The sequence below is a fragment of the Umbelopsis ramanniana genome (genome assembly GCF_025399195.1).
Source record: "Umbelopsis ramanniana AG unplaced genomic scaffold K450scaffold_16, whole genome shotgun sequence".
NCBI lineage: Eukaryota > Fungi > Mucoromycota > Umbelopsidomycetes > Umbelopsidales > Umbelopsidaceae > Umbelopsis > Umbelopsis ramanniana.
In genome coordinates, this window is record NW_026252102.1 from 346,616 (window position 1) to 370,709 (window position 24,094).

Here is a 24,094-nt window from a genome sequence, read left to right on the forward strand (position 1 = left end):
CTCGGTCGACATTGCGCACCCGCCCAATCAATATAAACCCAGTCCAAGGCTCTTTCGCCAAGCGTTGTTTATTGAACAGATCTTGAATGTCTTCGTTATTAGGCAATTTGCAATCAATTGCAGAGCAACAACTGCAAGTTCTATGGCAGAAGGCCGGGCCTCTCCTCCAACCATTGCTAGAGAATGAACAATGGAAGCCATATGCCATTACTCTTGGTGTGCTCGGGCCACTTTCTTATATTTTCTACAAAAACTACATCGACAACCTATATCTCAATCCATTGAACCGTCTTCCCGGACCACCAATTGGTTGGGATGCTCTTTTCATGCTTGGTAACTTCAGGTCCATCACTGTAGCGGAGGTAAGGAAAGCGTTTGATGGAAATCTACCTATTTTTTCTTTTTACAATACGCCACCAACTGATCACTGGTTCAATGTAGACAGCAAGACCTCAATTAGATTGGACAGAACAATACGGAGGCATCATTCGATACTATGGGCTCTTTAATATCCCAAGAGTGATGGTCTCCGATCCCGAGCTTTTGAAACAAATCCTCGTCACACATCAATACGATTTCGTCAAGCCAAAGGAGCTTGCTGAATTCATTGGTCGAATCCTTGGCGTTGGTCTTTTGGTTGCAGAGGTCAGTCGGTTGTTCTATTATGGTCTTTGTCCTTACTCACTGAGATACGTGCATTTTTTTAACATTGTAATTGTTGTTAGGGAGCGGAACATCGTCATCAGCGCAAGATGTTAAATCCAGTGTTCTCTGTCAATGCCATTCGTGGCATGGTGCCGGATATGTTTGTGCCAGGAAAGCGTCTTGTGGATTCTTGGACAGAGGAGTTGAGCGACGGAGCGAAAGAAATCAACATTTTGAATGGTCTCAGCAGAGCAACTTTGGACGTTATCTCCATCAATGGATTTGGTTACGACTATGCGTCTTCCGTCCCAGGAGCTCCACCAAACGATCTCAATGAAGCTTATAACCGAGTCTTTGCTGGATCGGATACTTTCATTCGAATTCTATTTGCCATTTTCCCTTTCATGAGAAAGTTGCCCCTGAAGAGAAACATTGAGTTCCGAAAGGCTATCAAGACCATTGACACCGAAAGTATGAAATTAGTCACAGAGGCTCGCAAGCGATCCAGTGGTGAGAAGCATGGATCAGGGCGCAAGGCTACCAGAGACTTGCTATCCATTATGACTAAAGAGAGAGATGAAGCTAGCGGCGAAGGCATGGACGATAACGCTCTTCAGGCACAAATCATGACTTTCTTAGCTGCTGGGTAAGTGGATTTAGCCATCATGAATACTGACTGGGCGTCCTACTCATCATCAACCTGTATTCCATCAAATAGACACGAGACAACAAGTGTTACTGTTACATGGGCACTTCATGAGCTTTCTCAACATCCTGAAATTCAGGATCAGCTTCGAGAGGAAATCAAGTCTGTTTTCTCCAACATCAATTATGAACATCCCTTGTTCGCAGACCCAATTGGAGTGGATGAAAACGAATTAGCTGGAGCCAATGTTCCAAGCTTTGATGAAATCAATAACCTTCCGTTCCTGAATAATGTAGTCAAGGAAATCCTACGATTAATTCCTCCCGTACCTATGACCAATCGAACTGTGGAGAAAGACATTGTGGTTGGTGGCTACCTTTTCCCTAAAGGTGCCAGAGTCTTTATTCCACCTGCCGTGACTCAACGTATGACGTCCGCATGGGGTGAAGATGGCTTGGTTTTCCGTCCTTCACGATGGGACGAACCTCTTGCACAGGCTGCTGGACCGTATACCTATATGCCATTTTTGGCTGGTGGTCGTCAATGCATCGGTTATCGCTTTGCGCTAATCGAAATCAAAATTTTACTTGGAGTTTTGATCAACGCCTTTAAATTTACTGCTAAGCCTGGAGTTGAGATCAAAAAGCGTCAAGCTATCACATGGAGACCTAGCCCTGACCTCATCCTGTATGTTGAACGAGTATAGTATTTAGACAATGTATCATTTTATAACATATTGCAAATCAAACTGGAAAAGAATATCCTAAGCATTAGGAAAGAAAAAATACTGCTTGTCTTGTTGTTTCCTGTGGTCGCACAGTGGTTGTTGTTGTTTACCTCGTTTTGTCCAATGATCACTGGTCAGCTTTTCCTTGTGCCGTTCCTTCGCTTTTTCGCTTCCCCCTTTTTCTCTTTCTTTCTTTATCAGCTGAAATAATGACTGAAGCGCCTCGGCGTTCTAGGTCACGCTCGGCCAATACGACACCTCGCATGGCCCCTCAACAAGCTCCGATACCAGGAACTCCACCTCAGATGCAAGGATACCCGGCGGGTGGGCAGCCCCAAGCCCAACCACCACTACCCAATCAACAACAACAAGCAGCTATGAATCACCAAAACATGGCTGAAGGACCAGGATACCCGAACACACCTTATATGCAACAACAGCAAATGGGTCAACAAGGGGAACGAGGAATATTTAGCGGTTTTAGAAGAAAAATGCGCGAAGCGGCTGGGTTCATTAACACCGACCCATATAGTGAGCGAGCTTATGGACCTCAGATGATGCCACCTCATCAGCAACCAATGCAGCATGGATACGGAAATGGTGCAGCATCACCCGGTGCTTATGCCGCAGCGCAACAATACCCTCAACAAGGACATATGCCACAGCAAAATCCTCAGATGATGCAGCAGCAGTATATGCAACAGCAGTACGCACAACAGCATAGTCCACAATATATGGGTGCGGCAGGGAATCCTTACGGACACTCTATGGGCTATGCCCAAACACCTGTCATGATGCAACAACAATCTTATGGCGGAATGGCATATCCGTACGGCCAATCAGGCGGCTATTATAATCGAGGCTCTTACGGAGGAGCTTATTCACCCTATGGTCAATCGTATGGTGGAGGATATGGAGGAGGATACGGAGGAGGCTATGGATCTGGCGCATATGGAAGTAGCTATGGTTATGGCGGCGCCGGCGCCTACGGTTCATATGGCATGGGAGGATATCCAAACACCTATGGCTATGGTGGTGGTGGTGGTGGAGGCTATATGGGCTATCCTCGACAAGTGCCCATATACGACGAGCATGGCAAGCGCATCCACCCTGAGCATAATTACGTCAGCTCGGTTAAAGACTTGTAAGTATTGGTCATCACAATATCCCCAAAGAAAAAAAAAAAGAATAGGCCTGTTTAATATTAACGTTTTGATTTTCGGACGTCTTTGCGTAGATGGTCTAGCGATCTTCTCTAACAGTACTGTAAGGAGCGCAATAATAACAACAACAACAACAACCCCCAAAAATTTTTTCTTAATGTTGAAAGGGAAAAATGTAGCTTTGTAAACTGTCAGGGAATATCATCTCTCGCTCGCTGTCTGTAATATACCATCTTATTTTGCTCTTCATACCGACTCTTCATATCGAATTTCCATAGTTCATTATTTTTTATCCGTTTTAACATTCTAGATTTGTGAAATTGTACACTGTTGTCTGTGAACGGTGGCACTGAGAAATTGCCATCATTTTTGGTTTCTTCACTGGTGTTCTTTCTTCGTTTATCTCTTATATTTCTCAACACAATATTTCTTTATCATCCATGATTATAGGAAGATCATCAACTGTAATTCTCATATAATTATTTTGCCATGGATGGTAGATTAAACGATCTTCTCAGTCCAACTTCCTATCGTTTGTGAAAACTTTAATAATATTATTGTTATCCACAAGCAACAAACAAAAATCGGTCATGGCCTGACTCTCTGTCTCAGCAATTAGCCAGCTGACAATGATGTGGCTAGTTTGTATTGCCATAAATGCAATGATAATTCAAGCAATGATTATGATGTACGATCAACATTCAACGGCGAAAGCACAAAACCTGAATTGGGTTGGGCTGCGGCCATCTGAAAGCACTTGATATCGGTTTCTATATCCGAGGAAAACCTTTTTTTTTTGGGTTCCAATTTATGTTTTTTTATACATGTAGTATTCAATCCGAGGATGCTATGGGTACTGTACATCATAGTTTTTTCAGTAATTCTTCAACGAGTTCATCGAATTCCTCATTCTCGACGAAATGGCCAAGACCGGGTAATTCATAGTATTCTGACTGCAGCTGTTGCGCTACAAATCTTTGTTCGGCAATGGGCACTAGCTGATCATCGGGGGAAGCGTATTGTAGGATGAATGTACAATTATCCCGAATGGCTTGGAAATTCCACGGACGAGAAAAGTACTCAGCTTCGATTTCGCTTGGAACTCCCAAATCGGTGTGATAGCCGCTGGCAAGCACGATTCCCTTCACTTTGTGTGTCTCTGCGTAACTTTTCAAAGTAGTTTCAAGCCATTATAATTGTGGATTTTTAGTTTCATGCATGTATGCTGATACAATAGTGTCATGTCAGATCTAACATACCGCATAGCCGCAATGGCTCCAGTACTAGTAGTGCAACAAATGAGAAGACTGAGTTAGATCGTAAGCTTTTTTGATTGTTAATGTAGTTGAAAAACTAACCTGTGCCCAATAATAACATCATTCGCGCCGATTTTCAGTTCTTTTTCAAGAAAAGGGATCCATACCTAAACGTGAACGCAGTTAATTTGTATAAACTTGACACATCGTGCTGCTCGTGCCATGTCAAATTTGATCCATACCGATTCTTTGCCCACCGTCCAATCTGGAAACTGTTGTAAGATCACTTTGGAGAAAACCGGTTGTCCTTCCTTTGTAGCTTCTCTTAGCTTCTCAGCAACCGAGGGATACCTGGGTAGTCCAAGCAAAGCGAAGTCTATGTCAATACGAAGCCGGCTGCGTATGTCACGGCTTCTTTGGTAAGGGCGTTAAACGAAATAGACTTTACCATAAGCTTTCTTCTGGATACTCGCAGTAGTTTCCTGGCGCAATGACACATTGGCTTTTGGTCATTGTCATGTTGAACGTTTCTAAACCACGTTACGCCTCTGAGCTGGCTGAGAATAATTTTCTATGCTTGAGGGGCGCTTTGAAAATTTCAGCAAGGCACGAATCACCAGCAGACATCTTTCCACATTATACCAGTCATGCAGACGACATCGACTGCTAGGCAGCCTCTCAGTCGAAAGAATGCAAACGTTCGACCGATTGATTTGGACGGTATCTCTGCAAAGCACCAGCACTTGTCTTTGTCAAAGTCTAATCCTTCCCAAAAGCCTTTATCTACGCGTACATTTCAAGTGCAGCCTGGATATTTGGTTAAGAATGATAGCTGGCCCCATTCAATGTTACAGCAACAGCAACAAAAACAGCAGAAAGGAAGTGGTATGGCATCAAACTCGGAAAAGGGAAGCTGGAGACAAGAAAATGGTAGTAACGAAGTGATACCTTCATCATCTCCACTGAAGGACCTGGTGGAAGACTGGTTATCGTCCGATGAGGAGCTGCAACAACATAAGAGAGTATCTAAATCTGCAAAACGGGTTGTAAAAGGAATCAAGCCTCCTTCATCCAATATATATACAATTTCAGCAAAGGAAGAAGCCTTTGTGAAAGACGCTAACGATTCCCCACGAGGTGGCAACGAGAATTCCCCATTATACCAAACGAGTTCTATACTGACTTCTAGTCCTGTATCACCGCTTTTCTATGAAAAGATCAAGCCAATAGTACGGCGTCATGATATTGCAGGATCAGCGCCAAATACAAGGGCAGCTTTAGAAAGTAATAGCCCGCTGGCAGCCAAACACAGAGGAAGTCAAGAACATACACAGAAAAGCAATTTGTCGTCAAGAGCCGATAAAAGCTGGAAGGGAAAGCATACCCCGGTCAGCCGGTCTCTTTTGCCAGAATTCACCAGCACAGTCGCCACTACGTCGTCCGTTCAACGTCAGACTATTCCTCATGTAAGCCAAAGGAGGTCAACTGATAAGGCAAGCAACTCGAAAAGAGATGAGAGAAATACAATTAATACATCTGCTTGGTCGCATATACCACCCAACACCCATAGCAGCACACATAGCAGGATGAGTGCAAACCTTGCAGACCCATATTTCCAGACCTGTCCAATCTGTGATGCCGAATTTCCTACGTCGGTCATTGAAGAACATGCCGATGAGTGTATTGGAAAACTTGTACTAGAACCAGTCCATCGCCCTATAAGCAGTCAGAAGCCACTGACACAAAGCTTATTGGCACCGCTAAAGAGCGCCAAGTCATTCACCGTATATAAAGACGATACAGGATCACAGACCAGACCAAAGGTTATAAGTCGACCAGTAGATCGCCAAGAGGAAAAAGAATGTCCTATATGTCGGGCCAAGATTCGTGCTGATTTGTTGCAAAAACATGTTGAAGAAGAATTGGATGAGCTTTCCTCCGGATCAGTGCCTTCCAATATCCCATTTCGCTTACCGGCCATGTCCACCGACGACAATTCGCAGTCATCTGCCGTGGGAAAATATCCAGAGCCGACGTGCAGCATACCCGTGGATGATGATAGCGATTCTGAATGCAGTGTTATTGATCTAGCATCAGAATCTAATTCTGTAAATGTAGATATACAGACTCCTGTGTCCAGCCATAGACCACGACAACGATCACTTTCGCCAGTGGAAGGGTTTCAAGATATTCGGCAATTACAAAATGACGACCCAGGTTATCAGATGTACTTTCGGCAGTTTGGCGATGCCCGACTGGATAGCGCAAAATCGCGCAAGAGACGTAACCAAACAGCAGCTGATCAGGATGATGGAGAACCTGGAATAGCACCAACAGTCAGCAAACGAAAGCCAAATCGCAATTATCGAAAGTTCCGCGGAAACTCCAATTCACGTCGTCCAAGGCAACGACCAGGTCGGGGAGGAAGAAAGTAGAACTGTAGTACGGAGGTACATCCATTGGCGCTGTTTGCATAGCGGCAATCGTCGAGTTTCGTTTATGCCAACGGCAAACACTTTTTCAAAATTGGCCTATTGCCTTGACATTGTACATACCAGTATAGAATTTTTTTTAATGAAGATGATCATTGTTATTCCCTAACGGCTTATGGTATGGATTGACGGCTCAAGAGTCAGCAAGAAGTCCATCTTGAGTTACCTTTATTTTGGTGTAGTGATTGAGTTCCGTTAACCCGGAGAGGCATTGCGACTGTTTCATATGTGTGTGTGTGTATTTTTGGCGTCTTTAAATTTTAGATGTGCATTCAGGGCTATGTCTTGATTTTCATTGTGCTACCTTTCCAATTAGATATCCGGTCAAAAGAAATTGCACAGTGTGCATTTAGTGCAATGAGCCGTTATCTACTGTTGTTGTAACTAGTAGTCGGTCCATCATTGGCTGGGAAATAGAGACAAATCGGGATTCAAAGGTTTAGTCACCGCCTGGCAAAGGTTGATCCGAAATCTTTGGGAACAGCAAGAAGTATTGCATAGTCCCATAGATCAGCTCAAGAAATCATCAAGTCATACAGGAAAGATGTTTGAACCCAGTTAGTGTAGAATATGCTATGCTATGCATTACCCTAAGCTCCATATCTCAATACGTGACATTGAGTGAGTCAATTTTTAACTTTCAAAGCAACAACTACGATTATTAATTTGACTCAGCGTTAAACTGTATAAATTATACACATATAATTTTATTTTTTATTTTTGGCTGGTCGTCTGAGCGGATCATGGCTTTTTCTCTTTTACGATTTCCTGACTCGCCTTTTTTATCTTGCGTTGCTGGATGCATTATTCTATGGGTTTTCTTTGGAATTCGTCAATCCTTTGGTCTCCTATTGCTACCCATTACGACTGAATATGGCTGGGGTCAGTACTATCGCATCATAACACATCATCCCGTGCAATTTTTTTTTGACTCATGAAACGTGTGAAAATAGACAGATCAACCTTCTCCATAGCGGCAGCTCTTTTACAATTATTCTGGGGTGTCTCCCAGCCGTTCATTGTCTTTTTGGCAGAACGCAAAATTGGCTTTGGAAAAGTTATATTTGTTAGCTCTGTGATTTACGCAGTGGGAGTTTTAATCTTGCACTTTTGTACGAGTTCACTGCCTGGTTTGTTTATCTTTGCTATGGGAATCATCGTCGGCGGTGCTGCAGGAGGCAACAGCTTCCCTGTCGTTTTATCTTCTGTTGGCAGACGATTCCCACAAGGCAGCAAGAGGCAATCAATGGCTTTCGGTATAGTGTCAAGTACGGGAAGTCTCGGTCAAGGATGCTTCTTACCTATCGCTAACACCATGATCACGAATATGGGCTGGAAATGGTCGTTGATTGTTTATGGTGAGTACCCTTTCCAAAAAAAAAAATAACCAGTTATGCTTGCCCGTTAGCAATGGGTCCATTTTTATTAACACTTTTTATTACACGATAGCTATATTGGCCTTTGCTGTTTCGCCTTTGGCAATCTTCTTGCGCACTGTGGATCAAACGCCTGCAGAGACTATCAAAGCAGATGAAGAACAGCCAGAAAAAAAGACAGCAGATGAGATCGACGACGTCTCGGCTGATTCCGCAGACAATTCAGAAGAAGCAAATAAGAAAGATCAATTGATCTCCAATCAGCCGCAAACCATCAAAGCTACTTTGAAAGAAGCTTTCACCTCTGTAACATTCTTACTGATCACTCTAGGATTCACCGTTTGTGGTTTCCATGTCAGCTTCATTGCTACCCATTTGCCGGCCTACCTTGAAGGGCATGGCATCGATTCAAGTTTAGCAGGTATAGTATTGCACAATGACCGACCCTGTTATGTTATAGAGTCCTAACCGAACTTTTATTGTACGTTAGCCTGGTCTGTTTCTGTTCTAGGCTTTGGGTCCTGTGTGGGAACAGTTACAATGGGATGGTTGTGTACCAAATTCCGTCCAAAATACCTTTTGACCTGCCTGTACTTCGGAAGAGTCGTCATAATGGCCATCTTCATATGGGTGCCAGTCTCATTGACTACCATCTTCGTCTTTTCTGCAATATTTGGCGTAAGTTTGCACCATCACTTTCATTACTGCGTCAACTGTCGTCTCCTAACACTTTGCGATTTGCTTTTCTCGACATAGCTTCTGTGGCTTTCAACAGTTCCAGTAACGACCAAATTTGTCGGCGATGTGTTTGGATTCCGTTATCTCGGTACACTTACCTCCATCACCTTTGTTGGTCAGTATTACCCACTTTATCTCAGTATATGAAATACTGATCATTGATTAACAATGCTGCCCCTTACAGGTCATCAGATCGGCGCTTTTTGTGGAGCATATATAGGCGGATTGGAGTATGATGCAACTGGATCTTACATTAGAATGTGGTATGCCAGCTTAGCGCTAGGCATTTTTGCTGGTTTTGCCAATTTGCTTGCAAGTGACAAATCCCTTCGAGGACACCATCCTCAACCTCTTAAAGAAGTAGACGAATCGGCATAACTTACCTGTAACATTTGTATGTAAATAATAGTACATAGCAAAATACCTATAAATGCGTGTATGAAACACAACTTGTGATTAGGATTCGCACAGGAGAAGCAAACTGGCGCGTCCTTGTTCTGACTGGTACCAACGAATTTTAGTCGGAGTTGCAAACAGAGGGTCGAATTTTAGGTGTTTGTGCACGCATGTATTATTCCTTCCCTTTTCCAACCAGCAAAAACCAGAGATGACGGTGAGTAGAGAGACTGATTATGACATGGATGCAACTATTGCTAGATCGATGAAACCGATGGATGAATGCTACCGGATTGGAATGATATCGACCATCGAAATGGTGTCCATGATCGAAATTCAACATTGACATTACCACATTCCAACATTGTAAAGCAACGAATCAATTTAAGTACGGCCGACAGCAGAATAGCAGCGATTACTAGCCTCCAGCAACTTTACTCGGCTGGCAAGGATATGGCCTGAACGATTCATAGCTGTTTCAATCTCGAGCCCTGATAATTCGATCTACAGCACAGAGCCGCCACAACCTTGAATCCACATTGCACAATTAGGCTCGATTAACTGATCCAAATTCTTTTTATCTAGTTGGCTGTTGATCTTCTTAATCCCTCCCTTGATTCGGAAAAAAGACAGCACAAGTTGAAGAGACTTGTGCAGTCTCCTAACTCCTACTTCATGGACGTTAAGTGCCCTGGTAAGCTTTGTTTCCACTCAACCGGATGGTTACGCGATAACACATTGTAGACATCTTGAAAAAAAACCCTATACTCACACGCCGCTTCACTCTCACAATTTTAGGCTGCTTCAACATTACCACTGTCTTCAGCCACGCTCAGACTGTCGTTCTTTGCTCTTCTTGCGCAACCGTCCTTTGCCAACCCACTGGTGGTCGCGCTCGTTTGACTGAGGGTAAGTTGATTATATTGGTGGCAGGCTTGTAAATTGGTCAGCATGGTTAATGTTGTTTTGTTGTGTTAGGCTGCTCTTTCCGCAGAAAGCTCAACTAAAATCGGTCGCTTTGTTTTGTCCGCTTTGTTTCACATACCGGTGCGGCTCGATAGATTCAATATTTTGCCTCGGCAAATATGACACGCACGCACGCAAGGTTTTTTTTCGCAACATAGGCAATACTACAACAAAAGTATCCACAAATAAAAACCAAAAATTGAATTTTGCTTTTCTGACGAAGCTTGTAATTTCATGAGTGGGCAGGCAGCGGGAGCAATGTTAACAACGAAGGCATCTCAGCGAAGTTCTAAATAGAAAATGACGATCATTTGGTACCTTCCCGTGATGTAGCTTCAGGTAAAAGTGGGCTGTTTGAAACAGCAATTTGTGTTAAAAGTTGCCGCTCAAACATCAAAGGTCCCAAGTAAAAAGTCCCCCCAATTTTTTTTCTTCAGTTTCTTTCCTTTGCTTTTCTCTCTTTTATTAAGCATAATGACAACAATGGATTATTCGGCAAATAACAATAACTCTTCATCGAGCCCCTTTCCTCTTCGACGACGAGGGTCCGTGCTCGGATGGTCTGAGGGTTTGAGGTAAGCTGGGTTACCGACTTTCCCATTTGTGCGTAGACTTTTGACACTGACCCTAATCTTCAATCAGCAAGCGTAATATCACCCACGATATGTCAGGTCACGGCCTGGTAACGACTGTCCCACATGAAGTATCCATCGTAAGAGGAGATCCTGGTATTTTAGGTAACGAACGGTTTGACACTCATCCAAAAGAGCGAACTTAGGCTTTAACCAATTTTTTATTTTGATGATGATTAGGATTGGCAGGGTTTGCCCTTATCACCTTCTGTTTCTCGGTTTTCAACGTCGCCTTTCCAAAAGAATCACCCAATATCTTGTTACCTGCAGCTCTTTTGTTTGGTGGAATCCTGCAGATTATTTGTGGGCTGTTAAACTTTGGAATTCCTGGTGGTACATTTACGGCCACTGTTTTATCGTCCTTTGGAGCATTTTGGGCAGGCCAAGGTCTATTGATGATACCTAGTCTTTCTACCATTACTGGACTATATACTACGGAGATGCTTGCTAAAGCGAATGGCGTATACAACTTAGCATGGTCCCTCACTGCATATTGGTTTATGTTTATCTGTTTGCGACTCCAAAAAGGCAACTGGGTTCTTGTTTCTGCATTGTTCTTCGTTGGAACCACATTGCTCTTGCTCTGTATAGCAAGCTTTTCCGAAGTGGTAGGGTGTCAACGAGCTGCAGGAGTTACTGGATTGATAGCGGCTGTACTTGCTTGGTGGAAGGCGACGGCCGATCTTTTGATCGAAGAAGGAGAAGTGATTCCGACTGGCCGATGGGATCGTACTATGGAGAAGAAATCGGCACTTGATACTGCTGTTTAGCAGCAGATCGATCAAAAAAATAGTTGGTTATATCATAATTATTTTATAATAAAGTCTTTTGTATACAGAAATGCTTGAAATCTATCCAATGCGCTGTAAACGTAGGTCCACCGGCCGCCAAATCCGTTTGCACGAGCTTGGTGCCAAATGCTGGGGGCGCCTTCCGAAAATGGAAAGTCTGAAAATTTGAAGGGAAGCTCGAAAACCCTGTGATTGGGCCGGCTATCGGGTTAAAAGCCTTTGCCTTCCAATCTTTCTTCAGCATTTGAGAGTGTTTTTTTTGAGTGGTCATTAAACGATATTTTTCTGAAACCCTTCCCTTTCTTCTTTCTTTTACGTCTTTGTTTCTAAACCCCTTCCCATTCACTACCTCATCATGGAACAGCTGATATCCATAAAAAACAACACTAAAGGTGGTTGCGACGACGGTGCTATCGACATTGAAGACTTTGTGCAGAATAAGCTTCGACCTTTCTTGCACAAGTTTAAGCACCAGCTATCAACCTTTGATGACCCAAGCATTGCACTGCAAGAATTCACATTAAGCAAAGTACGAAATGCATATGAGGCTCTAGAGAAGTTCGACAGCGACATTCGTCCTATGGTGGACGAAGCCATCGCAGCTTCCATTCAATCTGCGCAACAGCATCGCCATGCTATGGTTGATACTTTTGTTCAAGCCTTAGAGCAAGCTATGCACGATTTAAACGAAAAATTCAGAGAAATAGAAGCCTTATCCGATGGCTACCTCGAGAAAAAAATGGAAGACACCATCGATGCTACTATGCAACAAATTGAAGAAGTGGACGGTCGCATTTCGACTGCGTTTGAACGAGCCTTTCAAGTTCGTCAAAGAGTAGGTGATAAAATTACCGAAGTGGCCGGATTAGCCAGCGACCGTATGGACTCTGTCAAAAAAATCGTTGCTGACGAGGCGCGGCGATTGCTCTTGTACGATGAACTGCCTATCGAATGGAGAAACAATGCGGTAGGGGCTTCTTTACGATTCATCCCCTCCTAAACAATACAATGAAACTAATTCTAATACCAATTTTTGTTTTGATTCACTCTTACAGCATATTCTAACCGGCTATCGATTTCTACCTACCCCTTCTGCCTGCTGGCACTCTCTCACCTATGTTCACAACGAAACCGGCAACATCTATACCCATCTTTTAGGATTCTTCTTCTTTCTCGGTCTTGGCATCTACGAGTTGTTCTATTCAACTTCACTTGCCTCGGTTCCCAATTTTGATCGAATTGTTTTCGCTATCTTCTTTATCGCCGCATGCAAATGTCTCATGTGCTCCACCGTATGGCATACCCTTTCGGGAATCAACGACTACGACATCTTTAAGCGCATGGCTTGTTTAGATTACGTTGGCATCAGCGTATTGATATCCGCTAGTGTCGTCCTTTTGGAGTACTATGGATTTTATTGTAACGATATCTGGAGAAACACTTATATCGCTGGTACCACCATCTTGAGTGTTATTGGTGTTTGCATGCCTTTTAGCGAATGGTTCAACCAAAACGGTAAGTATCCAATCATACTGCTTTTTTCCTGCCTCGTTGTTTGGCCTCGTCCGAAGTGTTGTTTAATCCTGACTTTTTCTTCTCTATTGTCCAGAATTCAAATGGCTTAGAATTGCCTTCTTCATCGCGCTAGCTGCCTCCGGAGTTTTGCCTATTTTCCATTTGGTTGCTATCCATGGAGCATCACACACCTTGAACTGGTTGTCACCGCTTCTGTATTCATTGGGATCCTATCTACTTGGTGTGTTTGTTTACGGAAATCAACTTCCTGAAGCTGTTTGGCCTGGTAAATTTGACCATATCGGCCACTCGCACCAGTTCTGGCATCTCTTTGTTTGTGGAGGCATTTGGTTCCATTATGTTGCTGCCTTGGGCTTCGTAAGAGAACGCGAAGTGTTCGGCCTCTGCTCCCTATAGAATTTTTCCTACACATTATAGATCATCCATCCTAAGCCATATCCAGACAGCCTATCTAATACCTTCCCTTGTTTCACTTGTATATTTTTTCTCCAACGATTACCATCAAGATACGTTTTAGTTATACCATTCGGTAACTCATCTGCCTGCGATACCTGCAGATGGTACCCCTATAAAGCAATAACATTTATATGTATGTTTTTAGTTGTGTTTTTGAATTGAAAGAAGGGGAGAGAGGAAAATTTTATACAATTAAGTTGAAAGGGTTGGTAAACAAGCTATGAACAAAATACCACGTTCCTAGATCAGAGAGATTTTAGTTCTCACAAGACCTCTTCTGAACGTGTTCAAAGGCTGTGGAACAAGTTGTAGTCTTCTAAAGGCTTCTTGTATGTGCAGAGGTTCCAGTGGTGTTTGATCGTTTTTGGATAAGCTGAAGAGGCCCATGGTGGTCTCATCGCCTTCTTCATCGCCGGATTCTCTCTTCCTCTTCTTTCCAGCCGCCGCTGATTCGTCTTTGTGCAATGTGGCGAGATCGGTCTTGATCTGGATAGCCCCTTCAGTCAGAGACGACACCATCTCAAATGTCAAGAAACCTAAACTGTCAATTATATCGTCATTTGGTTTGACATCGATGAACGAGCTCATGTAAGCCCAATCTCGAAACCGTTTTGATTTTCGGTATGTGAATGAAGCTTGTCGGCATTCAGAGTAGTGTACATACTCTTCTCTTGTCATGGCGCGAGTGATTTCATCGGCGTCCTTTAAGCGTTGTATACTATCGTTGTACGCTTCAATCTCATCTTCATCTTCAGAGTCCTCATCCTTAGACGACTTAACAAATACATCAGAAAACTGGTTGACTAGTTCCCATGAAAGTTTGATGATACTGCGATGCATTTTTCCTGGCTTTTCAGCTACCAATGTCAAGAGATATGTATGTGTTAATTCATGATTCGATATTCCGTTTTAACGTTTTAGAGTAGCCGTACCTGCCGCCGAGTCTTCCATCATATCCTCGACTTGATCTCCTCCCGTTTCTTTTGCGTTCTTACGAACATCCTTCCAGCTCAGGAACGATCGCAGCCGATTGACTTTTGCTCGGTCGTGTCGCATCAAAAATATCAAATCTTCGGCGTTCATTGACCTTGAGTTTCGTTTAGCTGCCATTGCCGCTGCTTGAATAATCTATCCATGAAAGTCAGTATTTGATCCTAAACCCCATTGAATCATATCTTGCTAGCTTTTGAATGCTTGAAGGCATATACTTACAATTTCAATAACCTGGGAGCGCACAATGTCTTCCACGAGCATGGTGGTCTCCGGAAGAGGATCGGATACCTCACCAAAAACGAACATCATTTGCTGAATTTCTGACTGGAACTTATATCGGGTCTACAACAATGTAACGTGAAAAGAGGTATATGTCAAGTCAATAAGCATAAGAACGAATGAAGATGCACGGATTACAACTATGCATACCTTTTTATCCGTGTTGGCCATGGTTCAAATTACCGGAATTCAAACCCACAAAAGGGTTCTGTGGAGAGGGTCGGTGTGCAATTCTTCAACGAACAAGCCACTTTCACACCCAAATCTAAAAAATGTACAGGACCACATTGTATTCAAGGATAACCCTGTGAGAAGAGCCAAAATTAAAGGCAAAAGGAGAAGAAGGAAAGTGCTATATAACAAAGAACATATAGTAAAAATGTATCTATTTAACAAGGTATTGATTATTTGGATTCTAAGCTGTACTTGTTGTGGCGGCAGTAGTAGCGTTGGTCGTTATGGGCGAGTTATTAGACTGTTCAGCCATTTTTGCTTCAGTCAATGGAAGGGCTTTGCTAATCTCGATGAGCTTGGCATGCAACAGGTTTCGTTTGGTATCATCTTCAGCGTTGTCTTGCTCCAGCAACTCTGCAATGAGTTTAGCGCTTTGTTCCAAACTTTCCGATATGTTACTTCCAAGTGCCAACGCGTCAGCTTTTGCCTTTGGTTCCAAGTTCTCCAGTTCGGTGATATCCACCTTTCCAGAAATCAATTTGAACAGTTCTTCTGGTTCCTTTTGTCTTTGCACGGCTAATCGAGATTGTTTGATAGCTTGTGGTACATCGATGACGCCAAATTCAGTTTGGACAGTGGTGTTGATTCCATCCAAGGGAGGGTCGGGCTTCATTGTCAGTTGAACAGCGTCCCAGGCTCCTCTCGTCAGTTTTTGTAATTTCTCATTGACATAGCCACATAGCGTATCGACAGCACTATCACGAGCAGACGAGTCGTCCGGCTCCTCGCCAAACATTCCACCTACAAAGTCCCACATACTTTTCATGTAAGCTTCGCCACGGTCATCACCGTAAACGGGAAAGACGTGAGCGAGATCTTGGGGAGTGTAAAATTGGCTTGGGAGGTTGACCCCAAGTGATGGGTACGCACCGTAGTCCCAAATAAATGCAGGCCGAATATGATACTTGTCTTGAACCATATCATCAGTCAATGCCATACTGCGGTTGGTGTAAAATGTCGAGGGAAGAACGGCTCGGTTGATGGTTGAAAATGGCGGTAGAGTGGCGAATGGCTTATCGTGGGGTACCAAAATGGAGAGATCTTGAACTATGTAAGAGCATACATATGTCAAAAAACACAAGTCTATAACGTAATTGTTTTAAACCGTAGTCTGCCTTGTACTTACCACCATGAACGGCGGATAACGAGCCATCTGGGCCAAAGATAACTCCAGCTTCAGAGATCTTCTTCTTCTTCTTCTTTTGCGTCATAGCGTAGGTTCTATTGGGTGTTATTGCGCGTGAACTACCAACATCCATACTACTTTCTCTATATCCAGCAGACCCTTGCCGACCACCACCTTTGCGCAATTGTAAAGTTGGCTGTTGCTGATATGACGTGGTGCTATCTAATCCCAAAATGTCTACATCTTCTTCTACCTTGACAAACGATTCTCGCTTGACGAATGATATGTTTGATGTAGGTGCTTGAGGTTGTTTTATGGTGATCATGCTTTTTCGTCTTTCAGGCGGAGAAGGTTGCTGAGGCTGCTGGATGGCCGCTGGGGGCTCATACGTTATGCGGCTACCTTCACGTTCAATTGCACGCAGTCCATAGGCTTCTAGCTTGTCTGCATTCCGCCAATATGGTGTATCAGGGGCGTTGTATATTTTGGCATTAGTACATATCAGCTGGAAGTCTTGCTTGAAAGCATCCATATCAGGATATTGATTGCTTTCAAGTTTTTGGCGCATTGTCATAAAATCCATAGGGTTCTTGATGACATTTAAGTAATCGGTGACGATGTTGGTATCTACAGGCTCGAGGAAAAACCCATAAGCGTCTCGTCTATGACAAAGAAATTTGGGATAAATCAATTAGTAAATGTCATATTTCAATGATCATACAATCTTGTGGTTCATATCTTACTTTACGAAGGTATCTAGTAGTCTTGAGCAAATGGTCTTGAGATCGCGTTTGGCAGGAGTCCACACTCGCGGCTGTTTTGTTTTTTTCTTGGATTTGGTTATTGATTTAGGGGTGGATTCCGTGCCAGTAGCAGTGCTGACACTTTGGAAGCTTGCAACTGAACCACGCCTTGACTCATCGTACACGGAAGGATGATCAATTGTTTGATTGGCGCTTGATGGCTCCTCACTATTGCGTATAACAACGTCTTTGTGGGCTTTAGTCCGTGCGAAAAGAGTATCGTTGCCATCATCTACGAGATCTTCTTCAGAGTAGACGGGTCTCTTCGCTTCTCTTTCATCAAAGTCGTATGGATGCACCGCTGATATGGAGCGTTTTCTACTATGAGATGTTGGGTCGGTTTCAATATCCAGTTGCTCACTTTCTCTCCGGTGGCTGCTGTAAGAGTCTTCCTCGTTATGTTTTCGCTTATGCTTTTTGTGATGCTTGTGAAGCTTGTGATCTTTGTGCTTATGCTTCTTCTTCTTTTTGTGATCTGCTGAATCTGTCTGCTCAGTAGTGAGCTTTGGAGGATTCAGCTGAAGCTTGAGTTTAATGCGAGGTGTGATCGTGGGCTGTACAGGCTCTTGAGAGGGCATCGGCGGCTTAACGGTATACCGCCCATTGTGATTATCAGGATCTGAAATATCTGAAACGTTGTCCTCGACAGAAGAATATTTCTTTTGCGACGACATTTTCTTTTGAACTTTGCCGTCCCCTGCTGCCAGTGTTAGTCGAAAGGCGGGGAAAAATTTGGCTGGGCCCAAGTTCAGAGCCAAAGTGAATTTCTACGTCATCAAGTTTTTGTTTTCCAGCCTCCAACTCACCTCAAAACGCTGTCCTGTCAAAAGGCTTACTTTGCTCCATATATTTCCAGTAAATTCAACATCATGACTCTGGTTGGAAGTGTCGCTGGTTTTGCCACTCTAGGATTCACTGTTCGTGCATATGCACTTGGCATCCAAAAGCGACCCATCCTTGAAGGTGAGAATCGCCAGCATGTACCATCGAATCGCCTCGACATGCCGTAACTTAATCGTCTAATTCCTTTAATTGTTAGGTATCTCTGGTCACTTTTTGACTGCTGGTGCATTCGGTGCAGTTGGATACTGGGTCTACAACCTTCAGAATAAGCAGGTTGAACAGATTGAACGCAAGAAAGAGCTCCTTTTGTCCAACAGAGCGCGGGCAGAACAGTCCGAGGACAACTAGACGACGACTGTAATAGATGTACATCCACCGCACCCCCATTTCCTCAATCGCTTGTCTGCATTATTTTTATATAAAAAAAATTTAAAGATTGATTTTATTGATATTTCACAATTCTTCGTCGTTAGTTACAGCCTCACGCGCATGATTTTGTTCCACCATGTTACGAAGGATAGTAGTTGCCTTGACGATGTTCTTTTTGTATTTTGCAGATACCGGAACGACAGCAACCGTCTCACCATTCTTCTCAAACTCTTCTATTATGATCTTCTCAAACTTGCCGAAATTGCTCTTGGCAACCGCTGTAACATCTGCCTTGTTGGCAATTACCACTGACGGACGCTTGGTTAATCCTTCTGAATATGCTTCCAGTTCCTTGGACAAAGTACGGAAGTCATTCCATGGTTCTTCGACACTGAGATCGATCACATATACTAGAACTTTAGAACGCTCAATGTGTCGTAAAAATGAGTGTCCGAGGCCGATATTTTTATGTGCTCCTTCAATCAGTCCAGGTATATCTGCCACTGTCAATTGAAAAGCATCCACAAAATCTACGGTTCCAATGTATGGATTAAGAGTGGTGAATGGGTATGAGGCAATCTTTGGATGTGCATTGGAAACAGCCGATAGGAAGGTTGATTTTCCTGCATTAGGCAAGCCAACCAATCCAGCATCGGCAATGGTCTTGAGTTCCAGTTCAAGATAGCGTGCTCGTCCTTGATGGCCGCGAGTTGCAAACTTGGGTGATCGATTCTCCGTTGTCACGAAATGTGGATTGCCATATCCACCTGTACCGCCTTTAGCGGCAATGATATTTTGATCTTCCGTTTCCATATCGACGAAAAGCCGTTGCTGTGATTCCTGGCGGTCTTTCCATCGCAAATATCGTTCTTCTTCTTCCATAAGTTTTTGTGCTTCGCGAAAGAAATCGCCTTTAGCAAGAGTAGTTTCTTCCGATCGTGGGTAATGTACCCATTTCTTTTTAAGCTTCTCCTCCTTTGTTTCTTCTTGTTCCATTTCTTCCATACGTGATTGTGCGCTAGCTGGTGGATCTACTTCTCGAATGATGGTCCCCAAAGGAACTTTAATAATCAAGTCCTGTCCAGACAAACCGTGCCGTGCAGCGCCTTGGCCAGGTCCACCACGTTTTGCTGCACATAAATACGGTATATGATTGAGGGTTGTTTCATCTGGTGATGCTTTAAAAATGACGCTTCCACCGCGGCCACCATTTCCACCATTGGGTGGGCCTTTGGCTACATACTTTTCTCTATGGAAAGATACGCAGCCATCTCCTCCAGCCCCACCTCGAGCAACAACGCGAACGAAATCGACAAAATTGCGTCCCTTGTATAAATTGTTAGGCTAGACTCTTTGAAACGCAACAGCAGAGGAACCCATATATATACCTTTCCTCTTAACTTATAGTCGAGGGAGCGATCTCTGGAAGTATGTCGAGTTTCAGACTCACAATTATAGAGAGTCTGATGAAATTGTCGTAGGTAGCAATACCCAGCTCTGATCGGTGGCACGAGCTTTGTCGAATTCTTTGAATGAAGCAGCAGCATATATAGTTTTCATGCTTGAGGTTGCGTGGTTTCCCAAGCTGGTGTGCAAGTAGCCGTCACAAACTGACCTTTGTCACGTAAACGCAAAGAATCAATCACAAGCAGCAGAGAAACCAGTTTTTGTGTACTTTTTATTATTAATATCTTCTGAAAAATACTTTCAGCCTACAGAATCTACTTCCGCTTATGAATTGTAGCGAGAACTGTGGTTAGAAGCTCTTAGTCGGCGTAGTAACTTAGGCAGCAAGCGGAAAAAACGGGCTCTGATTGCTGGGTCGAAATTTCAAAAACCAGTCCCGGGGCGGAGGCAGAAAATTTTTTTCTGGACATAGAGTATAAATTAACGTGGTGTTTTGCCAACTACTAAATTTCTTCTTTACGCCTCAGGATTCAGTCACCTCGGATTTGAATAGATGCTTGCATCTGCTCGGTTCGAGAGCTGGGTCAATCACCAATGAGCACCAGCCAACGTAAACCATTGACCGCAAGGTCGATGTAAGCAATGGTAACCACATTTCGGTGTGGTCTGCGTGTATAGTCAGTTTTGGTGACTGAAGCAAGAACATACTCTGGTCACCTCTTCGGGGGTGCTGGGGGTCATCCATATTTCATACCTTTGGACAATAACTGTTTTTACAGTTTTGATCTTCGAGGCAAACCATGGAAGGCACATTTCAGCATATCTTAACATCAAATGAATATAAATACAAAGATCTATGTTTCATGGCATCTTTAAACATCAGATCATAGATCTTGACGTTGGAATTAGCTGCATCGCAAAGAAATGGGTCATTAGACAACATAACAAATGCGAGATTTTGTTGCTGGTTAAAAATTTTTTTTTTCTTTGTCTGTCAGTAGCGGAGATGATGTTTCTTTGTCTATTTAATTCGAGGGAAAATGACAGGACTATGAGATATGCCAAGTTGTCTATGTTGTTCCATTGTTGGCCATCCAGCGCCAAAGTGCGCCTGCGCCAAAGTTCGCTCTTTCGTATCGACTCCCAGTCTCTTGAGAATGCCATCAGATTTTTCCGGCATCACACATTGTAACAGAATACCAGCAATTCTGCAGGACTCCACCGAGTAGAATAATACTTGGTTTAAGCGAGTTTGCTGCTCGGGGTCCTTGATTAGATTCCATGGCTGGTTATCGGTAAAGTGACGGTTGGCCTAAGGAATGCGGGAAGATATAACTTAATGATAGCTCGAGAAATGTTTTTAAATGTGTTGAAAGCACTCACCTCGGACAGAACATCAAAGATAGCTTGTAGCGCTTTCCCATACTCGTGATCTTCAAATCGGTGACAGAAAAGGTCTACGAGGAGGACAAATAAGAATTTGAAGGTAGAACGAGCAAATAAAGAAAATATTGTATTACCAGGCAATGCTTTCAATTGTTCCTGAAGGACAAGGTCATCCTTGGTCACTGCATCCTCATCATAGACAGGTACAATACCACTTGGTATTAATGCTGGAGCAGTGCATCTAGCAAGCAGATTACCCAGCTGTCCAGCAAGATCTTTCTTGTATCTTACCATGACAGCCTCATGTGAATAATCTAAGTTGAACATATTAACATATTGATCAGACCATTAATTAGCAAGCATATTGTTTACCTCCATCGTCAGCAAGGCCACCATCTCTAAGAAGGTAGTATCTCACTGGATCTACACCAAAAAAATCCATAGCAGCCATCGGTTCAACAACGTTTCCTCGGCTTTTTGACATCTTTTGCTTGTTCATAGTCCAGTGCGCATGGGCTACGATTTGTTTTGGCAAGGGTAAATTTGCAGCCATTAAGAAGGCAGGCCAATAAATAGCATGGAATCTATATGGGTTGTCAGAAGTCGACCGACACCTAAACACATCGCGCTGACATATACTGACCTAACGATGTCTTTACCGACAATATGTACATCTGCTGGCCAACCATTTTTGATGCCTTCTTGATTGTCTGTCCATGGGTATCCAGTTGCAGTAATATAATTCACCAGAGCATCTAGCCATACATATATGGTGTGATCAGGGTCGTTTGGTACTGGAATACCCCAAGTCAATCGTGATCTTGGCCGGGAGATAGATAAGTCAGCTAACCCCATATCTATCCAGGATTGAACCTCCCTCATACGATTTTGCGGAACCACAGCAGCTGTTTTAAATTATGTGAGCTTAGGAAAAAGCTTTGGTACAATGACGAGTTGCTTACTTGGATTGGATGACAGCCATGCTCTGAGGTCGTCTTGACATGCCGATAATTTAAATTTATAGTTCTCCTCAACTGTCCATTCCACAGGTTGCCCAGTTTCTACAGAAATCATGACCTTTTTTCCAGTTTTTTCATCCACTGCCTCCTGCACTTGACCACTAGTGTAGAACGCTTCGTCTGAAATGGAGTACCAGCCTTCATGCTTTCCTTTGTAAATATATCCATTCTCCTCCAAAATGTTCTGTAGTATTGTGAAGATTAGATGATGTAGCTGAGCTCCCAGTAGGCCATATAGTAACGTACCCATATTTTGGCTACAGCTTTATGGTGTCGTGTTTCAGTTGTTCTCATAAACGTTGTATACTGAATGTTCGCCTTGTCCGCCAAATCCTGATTTGCGTCATTGGGTTTGTTAGACACTAATGATGTGGGCTGAATTCGTACAGTGAGTCTCACCTTGAATCGCTGAGATATCTGGTCACAAAATGCCATAGGCTCCATATCATTTGCTGCAGCAGCTTGTTGTATCTACCAAATTGGTTACATGCCTTGAGCAAAATTAAGGGCCGTGTTTTTTTAATCAGGTGGTTACCTTCAATCCATGTTCGTCTGTCCCGGTCAACAGCAGGGCTGTCTCACCCTTTAATTGATGGTAGCGCTTTATACTATCAGCAATAACCGCCGAATATAAATGTCCAATGTGAGGAGCTTGCGCAAAATGTGAGCATTACAGTAAGGTAAGTCGAAGTAAAGGCCGCGAAAGAAGTGAATTTACCTGCATTCGGGTAGAAAATGGGTGTTGTTATATAAAATGGTTTTGTATGTTGCCACCGGCGCTGCAATGCTTTGTTACATCCAACCAGTGAATGGGCACGAGCGAACACAACAAGCGCACGCATCGAACAAAGCTATTTGCGGTATCCCTGTCAAAAAAAAAATCGAGTGCCTTGAATTTTGTCTCGTCGTTGAGCGAGCGGTGAAAGTCACAGTGAGCGGGTGAAAATTTATGCTGTCCTTAATGCTGTTCGAGCAACTGAAATCGATCAACATACTAGAAATATTTTGCGCTTCTCATAAACATTCAAACTCCGTATCAAACGTTGGTCTGAGGGCCATTAACACCCATTGCTGATATGAAAAGAAGAAGATGTGATTGATCAATGAAGAACGAGCAAATCAGCCGATAAATTTATCCTTTATTCTGCAGGCTATCCTCATTAGTATTCCGCAAACTTGGGAAAAAGGCGGCCAGGTGGTCACAGCCAGGAACAGTCTCTATATTACAGAGAGATTGTCTGTAGCAGAATTGCCGGAGATGTGTATTTTGGGATTTATATCTGATTGTTACTAGTATCAATGGTGGAGATACGAACAGAGTAGTAGCCAAGGTCACGAAATAGATGGGGATAAATATCGGGGTAAACTCACCTTGGCGAGAGTGCCTCACTCTCGGTCCATGTATCTCGGTGAAGAGCAGGTAACGGGTGGATATGATACCGTATTTATCTCAACGTCAAATGGTGCTCCAATAAGTGAGCCAATTGATATTATATTTGGTACATTATTTGCTCTCATTTTCTTTTATTTCTCTACCGACCGTTATGAACTGGATGGATGAAGAAGACTGCCATGAAAACCCAATTTCGGAAATCGCTAGTGGCAATTCTCTTTGTCAATGGAAATTGTGTCACAATGCATGTGTTGTCATAGAGATGCTTTTCAACCTCACGTCGGAAGGAACCATCTTGCTCATCTTGCTACAGCATTTACCCTGATTTCAGTCCTGTTCAGCTCACTGATTTGATGGGAAGCCAAGAGCTTTCGTTTCTATGCATCAAACAATCATTCAAGAGCAACACATACTCTGGTGCG

The 24,094-nt window shown here is 43.3% G+C and overlaps 15 protein-coding genes across 15 annotated transcripts; 8 read left to right on the forward strand and 7 right to left on the reverse strand.

Moving 5' to 3' along the window:
- The first annotated feature begins 13 nt into the window (after positions 1-13).
- K450DRAFT_233923 (uncharacterized protein) lies at positions 14-2,078 on the forward strand. Its single transcript, XM_051587838.1, has 4 exons — positions 14-362; positions 442-645; positions 726-1,291; positions 1,364-2,078. The coding sequence occupies exons 1-4, from the start codon at positions 87-89 to the stop codon at positions 1,995-1,997; spliced, it is 1,680 nt and encodes a 559-aa protein (XP_051446271.1). The 5' UTR covers positions 14-86; the 3' UTR covers positions 1,998-2,078.
- Positions 2,079-2,146: 68 nt separating this feature from the next.
- K450DRAFT_233927 (uncharacterized protein) lies at positions 2,147-3,740 on the forward strand. The gene is made up of 2 exons (XM_051587839.1): positions 2,147-3,162; positions 3,256-3,740. The coding sequence occupies exons 1-2, from the start codon at positions 2,228-2,230 to the stop codon at positions 3,275-3,277; spliced, it is 957 nt and encodes a 318-aa protein (XP_051446272.1). The 5' UTR covers positions 2,147-2,227; the 3' UTR covers positions 3,278-3,740.
- A 304-nt stretch (positions 3,741-4,044) lies between these two features.
- K450DRAFT_270448 (uncharacterized protein) lies at positions 4,045-4,956 on the reverse strand (the record flags this gene model as incomplete). Its single annotated transcript, XM_051592964.1, has 5 exons — positions 4,045-4,348; positions 4,441-4,464; positions 4,540-4,604; positions 4,680-4,788; positions 4,886-4,956. The coding sequence occupies 5 exons, from the start codon at positions 4,954-4,956 to the stop codon at positions 4,045-4,047; spliced, it is 573 nt and encodes a 190-aa protein (XP_051446273.1).
- A 326-nt stretch (positions 4,957-5,282) lies between these two features.
- Positions 5,283-6,872, forward strand: K450DRAFT_198023 (uncharacterized protein; the record flags this gene model as incomplete). The annotated part of the gene is made up of 1 exon (XM_051584561.1): positions 5,283-6,872. One exon carries the CDS (start codon positions 5,283-5,285, stop codon positions 6,870-6,872), a length of 1,590 nt encoding a protein of 529 aa, XP_051446274.1.
- A 777-nt stretch (positions 6,873-7,649) lies between these two features.
- Positions 7,650-9,571, forward strand: K450DRAFT_233937 (uncharacterized protein). Its single transcript, XM_051587840.1, has 6 exons — positions 7,650-7,811; positions 7,883-8,287; positions 8,379-8,726; positions 8,796-8,983; positions 9,062-9,158; positions 9,228-9,571. Exons 1-6 carry the CDS (start codon positions 7,673-7,675, stop codon positions 9,419-9,421), a joined length of 1,371 nt encoding a protein of 456 aa, XP_051446275.1. The 5' UTR covers positions 7,650-7,672; the 3' UTR covers positions 9,422-9,571.
- Positions 9,537-10,508, forward strand: K450DRAFT_233943 (uncharacterized protein). Its single transcript, XM_051587841.1, has 4 exons — positions 9,537-9,656; positions 10,025-10,133; positions 10,238-10,348; positions 10,418-10,508. Exons 1-4 carry the CDS (start codon positions 9,651-9,653, stop codon positions 10,444-10,446), a joined length of 255 nt encoding a protein of 84 aa, XP_051446276.1. The 5' UTR covers positions 9,537-9,650; the 3' UTR covers positions 10,447-10,508.
- Positions 10,509-10,686: 178 nt separating this feature from the next.
- On the reverse strand, positions 10,687-11,219 carry K450DRAFT_233945 (uncharacterized protein). The gene has a single exon (XM_051587842.1). It carries the CDS (start codon positions 11,004-11,006, stop codon positions 10,839-10,841), a length of 168 nt encoding a protein of 55 aa, XP_051446277.1. The 5' UTR covers positions 11,007-11,219; the 3' UTR covers positions 10,687-10,838.
- On the forward strand, positions 10,687-11,891 carry K450DRAFT_233947 (uncharacterized protein). Its single transcript, XM_051587843.1, has 3 exons — positions 10,687-10,980; positions 11,052-11,142; positions 11,218-11,891. The coding sequence occupies exons 2-3, from the start codon at positions 11,070-11,072 to the stop codon at positions 11,805-11,807; spliced, it is 663 nt and encodes a 220-aa protein (XP_051446278.1). The 5' UTR covers positions 10,687-10,980; positions 11,052-11,069; the 3' UTR covers positions 11,808-11,891.
- A 152-nt stretch (positions 11,892-12,043) lies between these two features.
- Positions 12,044-13,910, forward strand: K450DRAFT_233952 (uncharacterized protein). Its single transcript, XM_051587844.1, has 4 exons — positions 12,044-12,366; positions 12,494-12,795; positions 12,884-13,343; positions 13,438-13,910. The coding sequence occupies exons 2-4, from the start codon at positions 12,502-12,504 to the stop codon at positions 13,758-13,760; spliced, it is 1,077 nt and encodes a 358-aa protein (XP_051446279.1). The 5' UTR covers positions 12,044-12,366; positions 12,494-12,501; the 3' UTR covers positions 13,761-13,910.
- K450DRAFT_279361 (uncharacterized protein) lies at positions 13,880-15,300 on the reverse strand. Its single transcript, XM_051593329.1, has 4 exons — positions 15,243-15,300; positions 15,033-15,155; positions 14,753-14,948; positions 13,880-14,677 (listed from the first exon to the last, which is right to left on the reverse strand). The coding sequence occupies exons 1-4, from the start codon at positions 15,261-15,263 to the stop codon at positions 14,061-14,063; spliced, it is 957 nt and encodes a 318-aa protein (XP_051446280.1). The 5' UTR covers positions 15,264-15,300; the 3' UTR covers positions 13,880-14,060.
- A 65-nt stretch (positions 15,301-15,365) lies between these two features.
- K450DRAFT_233956 (uncharacterized protein) lies at positions 15,366-16,431 on the reverse strand. The gene has a single exon (XM_051587845.1). It carries the CDS (start codon positions 16,261-16,263, stop codon positions 15,508-15,510), a length of 756 nt encoding a protein of 251 aa, XP_051446281.1. The 5' UTR covers positions 16,264-16,431; the 3' UTR covers positions 15,366-15,507.
- Positions 16,432-16,885: 454 nt separating this feature from the next.
- K450DRAFT_158038 (uncharacterized protein) lies at positions 16,886-17,095 on the reverse strand (the record flags this gene model as incomplete). Its single annotated transcript, XM_051583988.1, has 1 exon — positions 16,886-17,095. A coding segment is annotated over one exon (210 nt), but the record flags the coding sequence as incomplete, so codon positions are not given.
- Positions 17,096-18,084: 989 nt separating this feature from the next.
- K450DRAFT_233959 (uncharacterized protein) lies at positions 18,085-18,499 on the forward strand. Its single transcript, XM_051587846.1, has 2 exons — positions 18,085-18,218; positions 18,295-18,499. Exons 1-2 carry the CDS (start codon positions 18,125-18,127, stop codon positions 18,444-18,446), a joined length of 246 nt encoding a protein of 81 aa, XP_051446283.1. The 5' UTR covers positions 18,085-18,124; the 3' UTR covers positions 18,447-18,499.
- A 52-nt stretch (positions 18,500-18,551) lies between these two features.
- K450DRAFT_207989 (uncharacterized protein) lies at positions 18,552-20,025 on the reverse strand (the record flags this gene model as incomplete). The annotated part of the gene is made up of 2 exons (XM_051584759.1): positions 19,856-20,025; positions 18,552-19,793 (listed from the first exon to the last, which is right to left on the reverse strand). The coding sequence occupies exons 1-2, from the start codon at positions 20,012-20,014 to the stop codon at positions 18,552-18,554; spliced, it is 1,401 nt and encodes a 466-aa protein (XP_051446284.1). The 5' UTR covers positions 20,015-20,025.
- A 607-nt stretch (positions 20,026-20,632) lies between these two features.
- Positions 20,633-23,185, reverse strand: K450DRAFT_233966 (uncharacterized protein). Its single transcript, XM_051587847.1, has 10 exons — positions 22,998-23,185; positions 22,815-22,930; positions 22,679-22,750; positions 22,526-22,612; positions 22,223-22,463; positions 21,904-22,165; positions 21,633-21,844; positions 21,395-21,574; positions 21,258-21,331; positions 20,633-21,186 (listed from the first exon to the last, which is right to left on the reverse strand). Exons 1-10 carry the CDS (start codon positions 23,119-23,121, stop codon positions 20,896-20,898), a joined length of 1,659 nt encoding a protein of 552 aa, XP_051446285.1. The 5' UTR covers positions 23,122-23,185; the 3' UTR covers positions 20,633-20,895.
- Between the last annotated feature and the right edge of the window lie 909 nt (positions 23,186-24,094).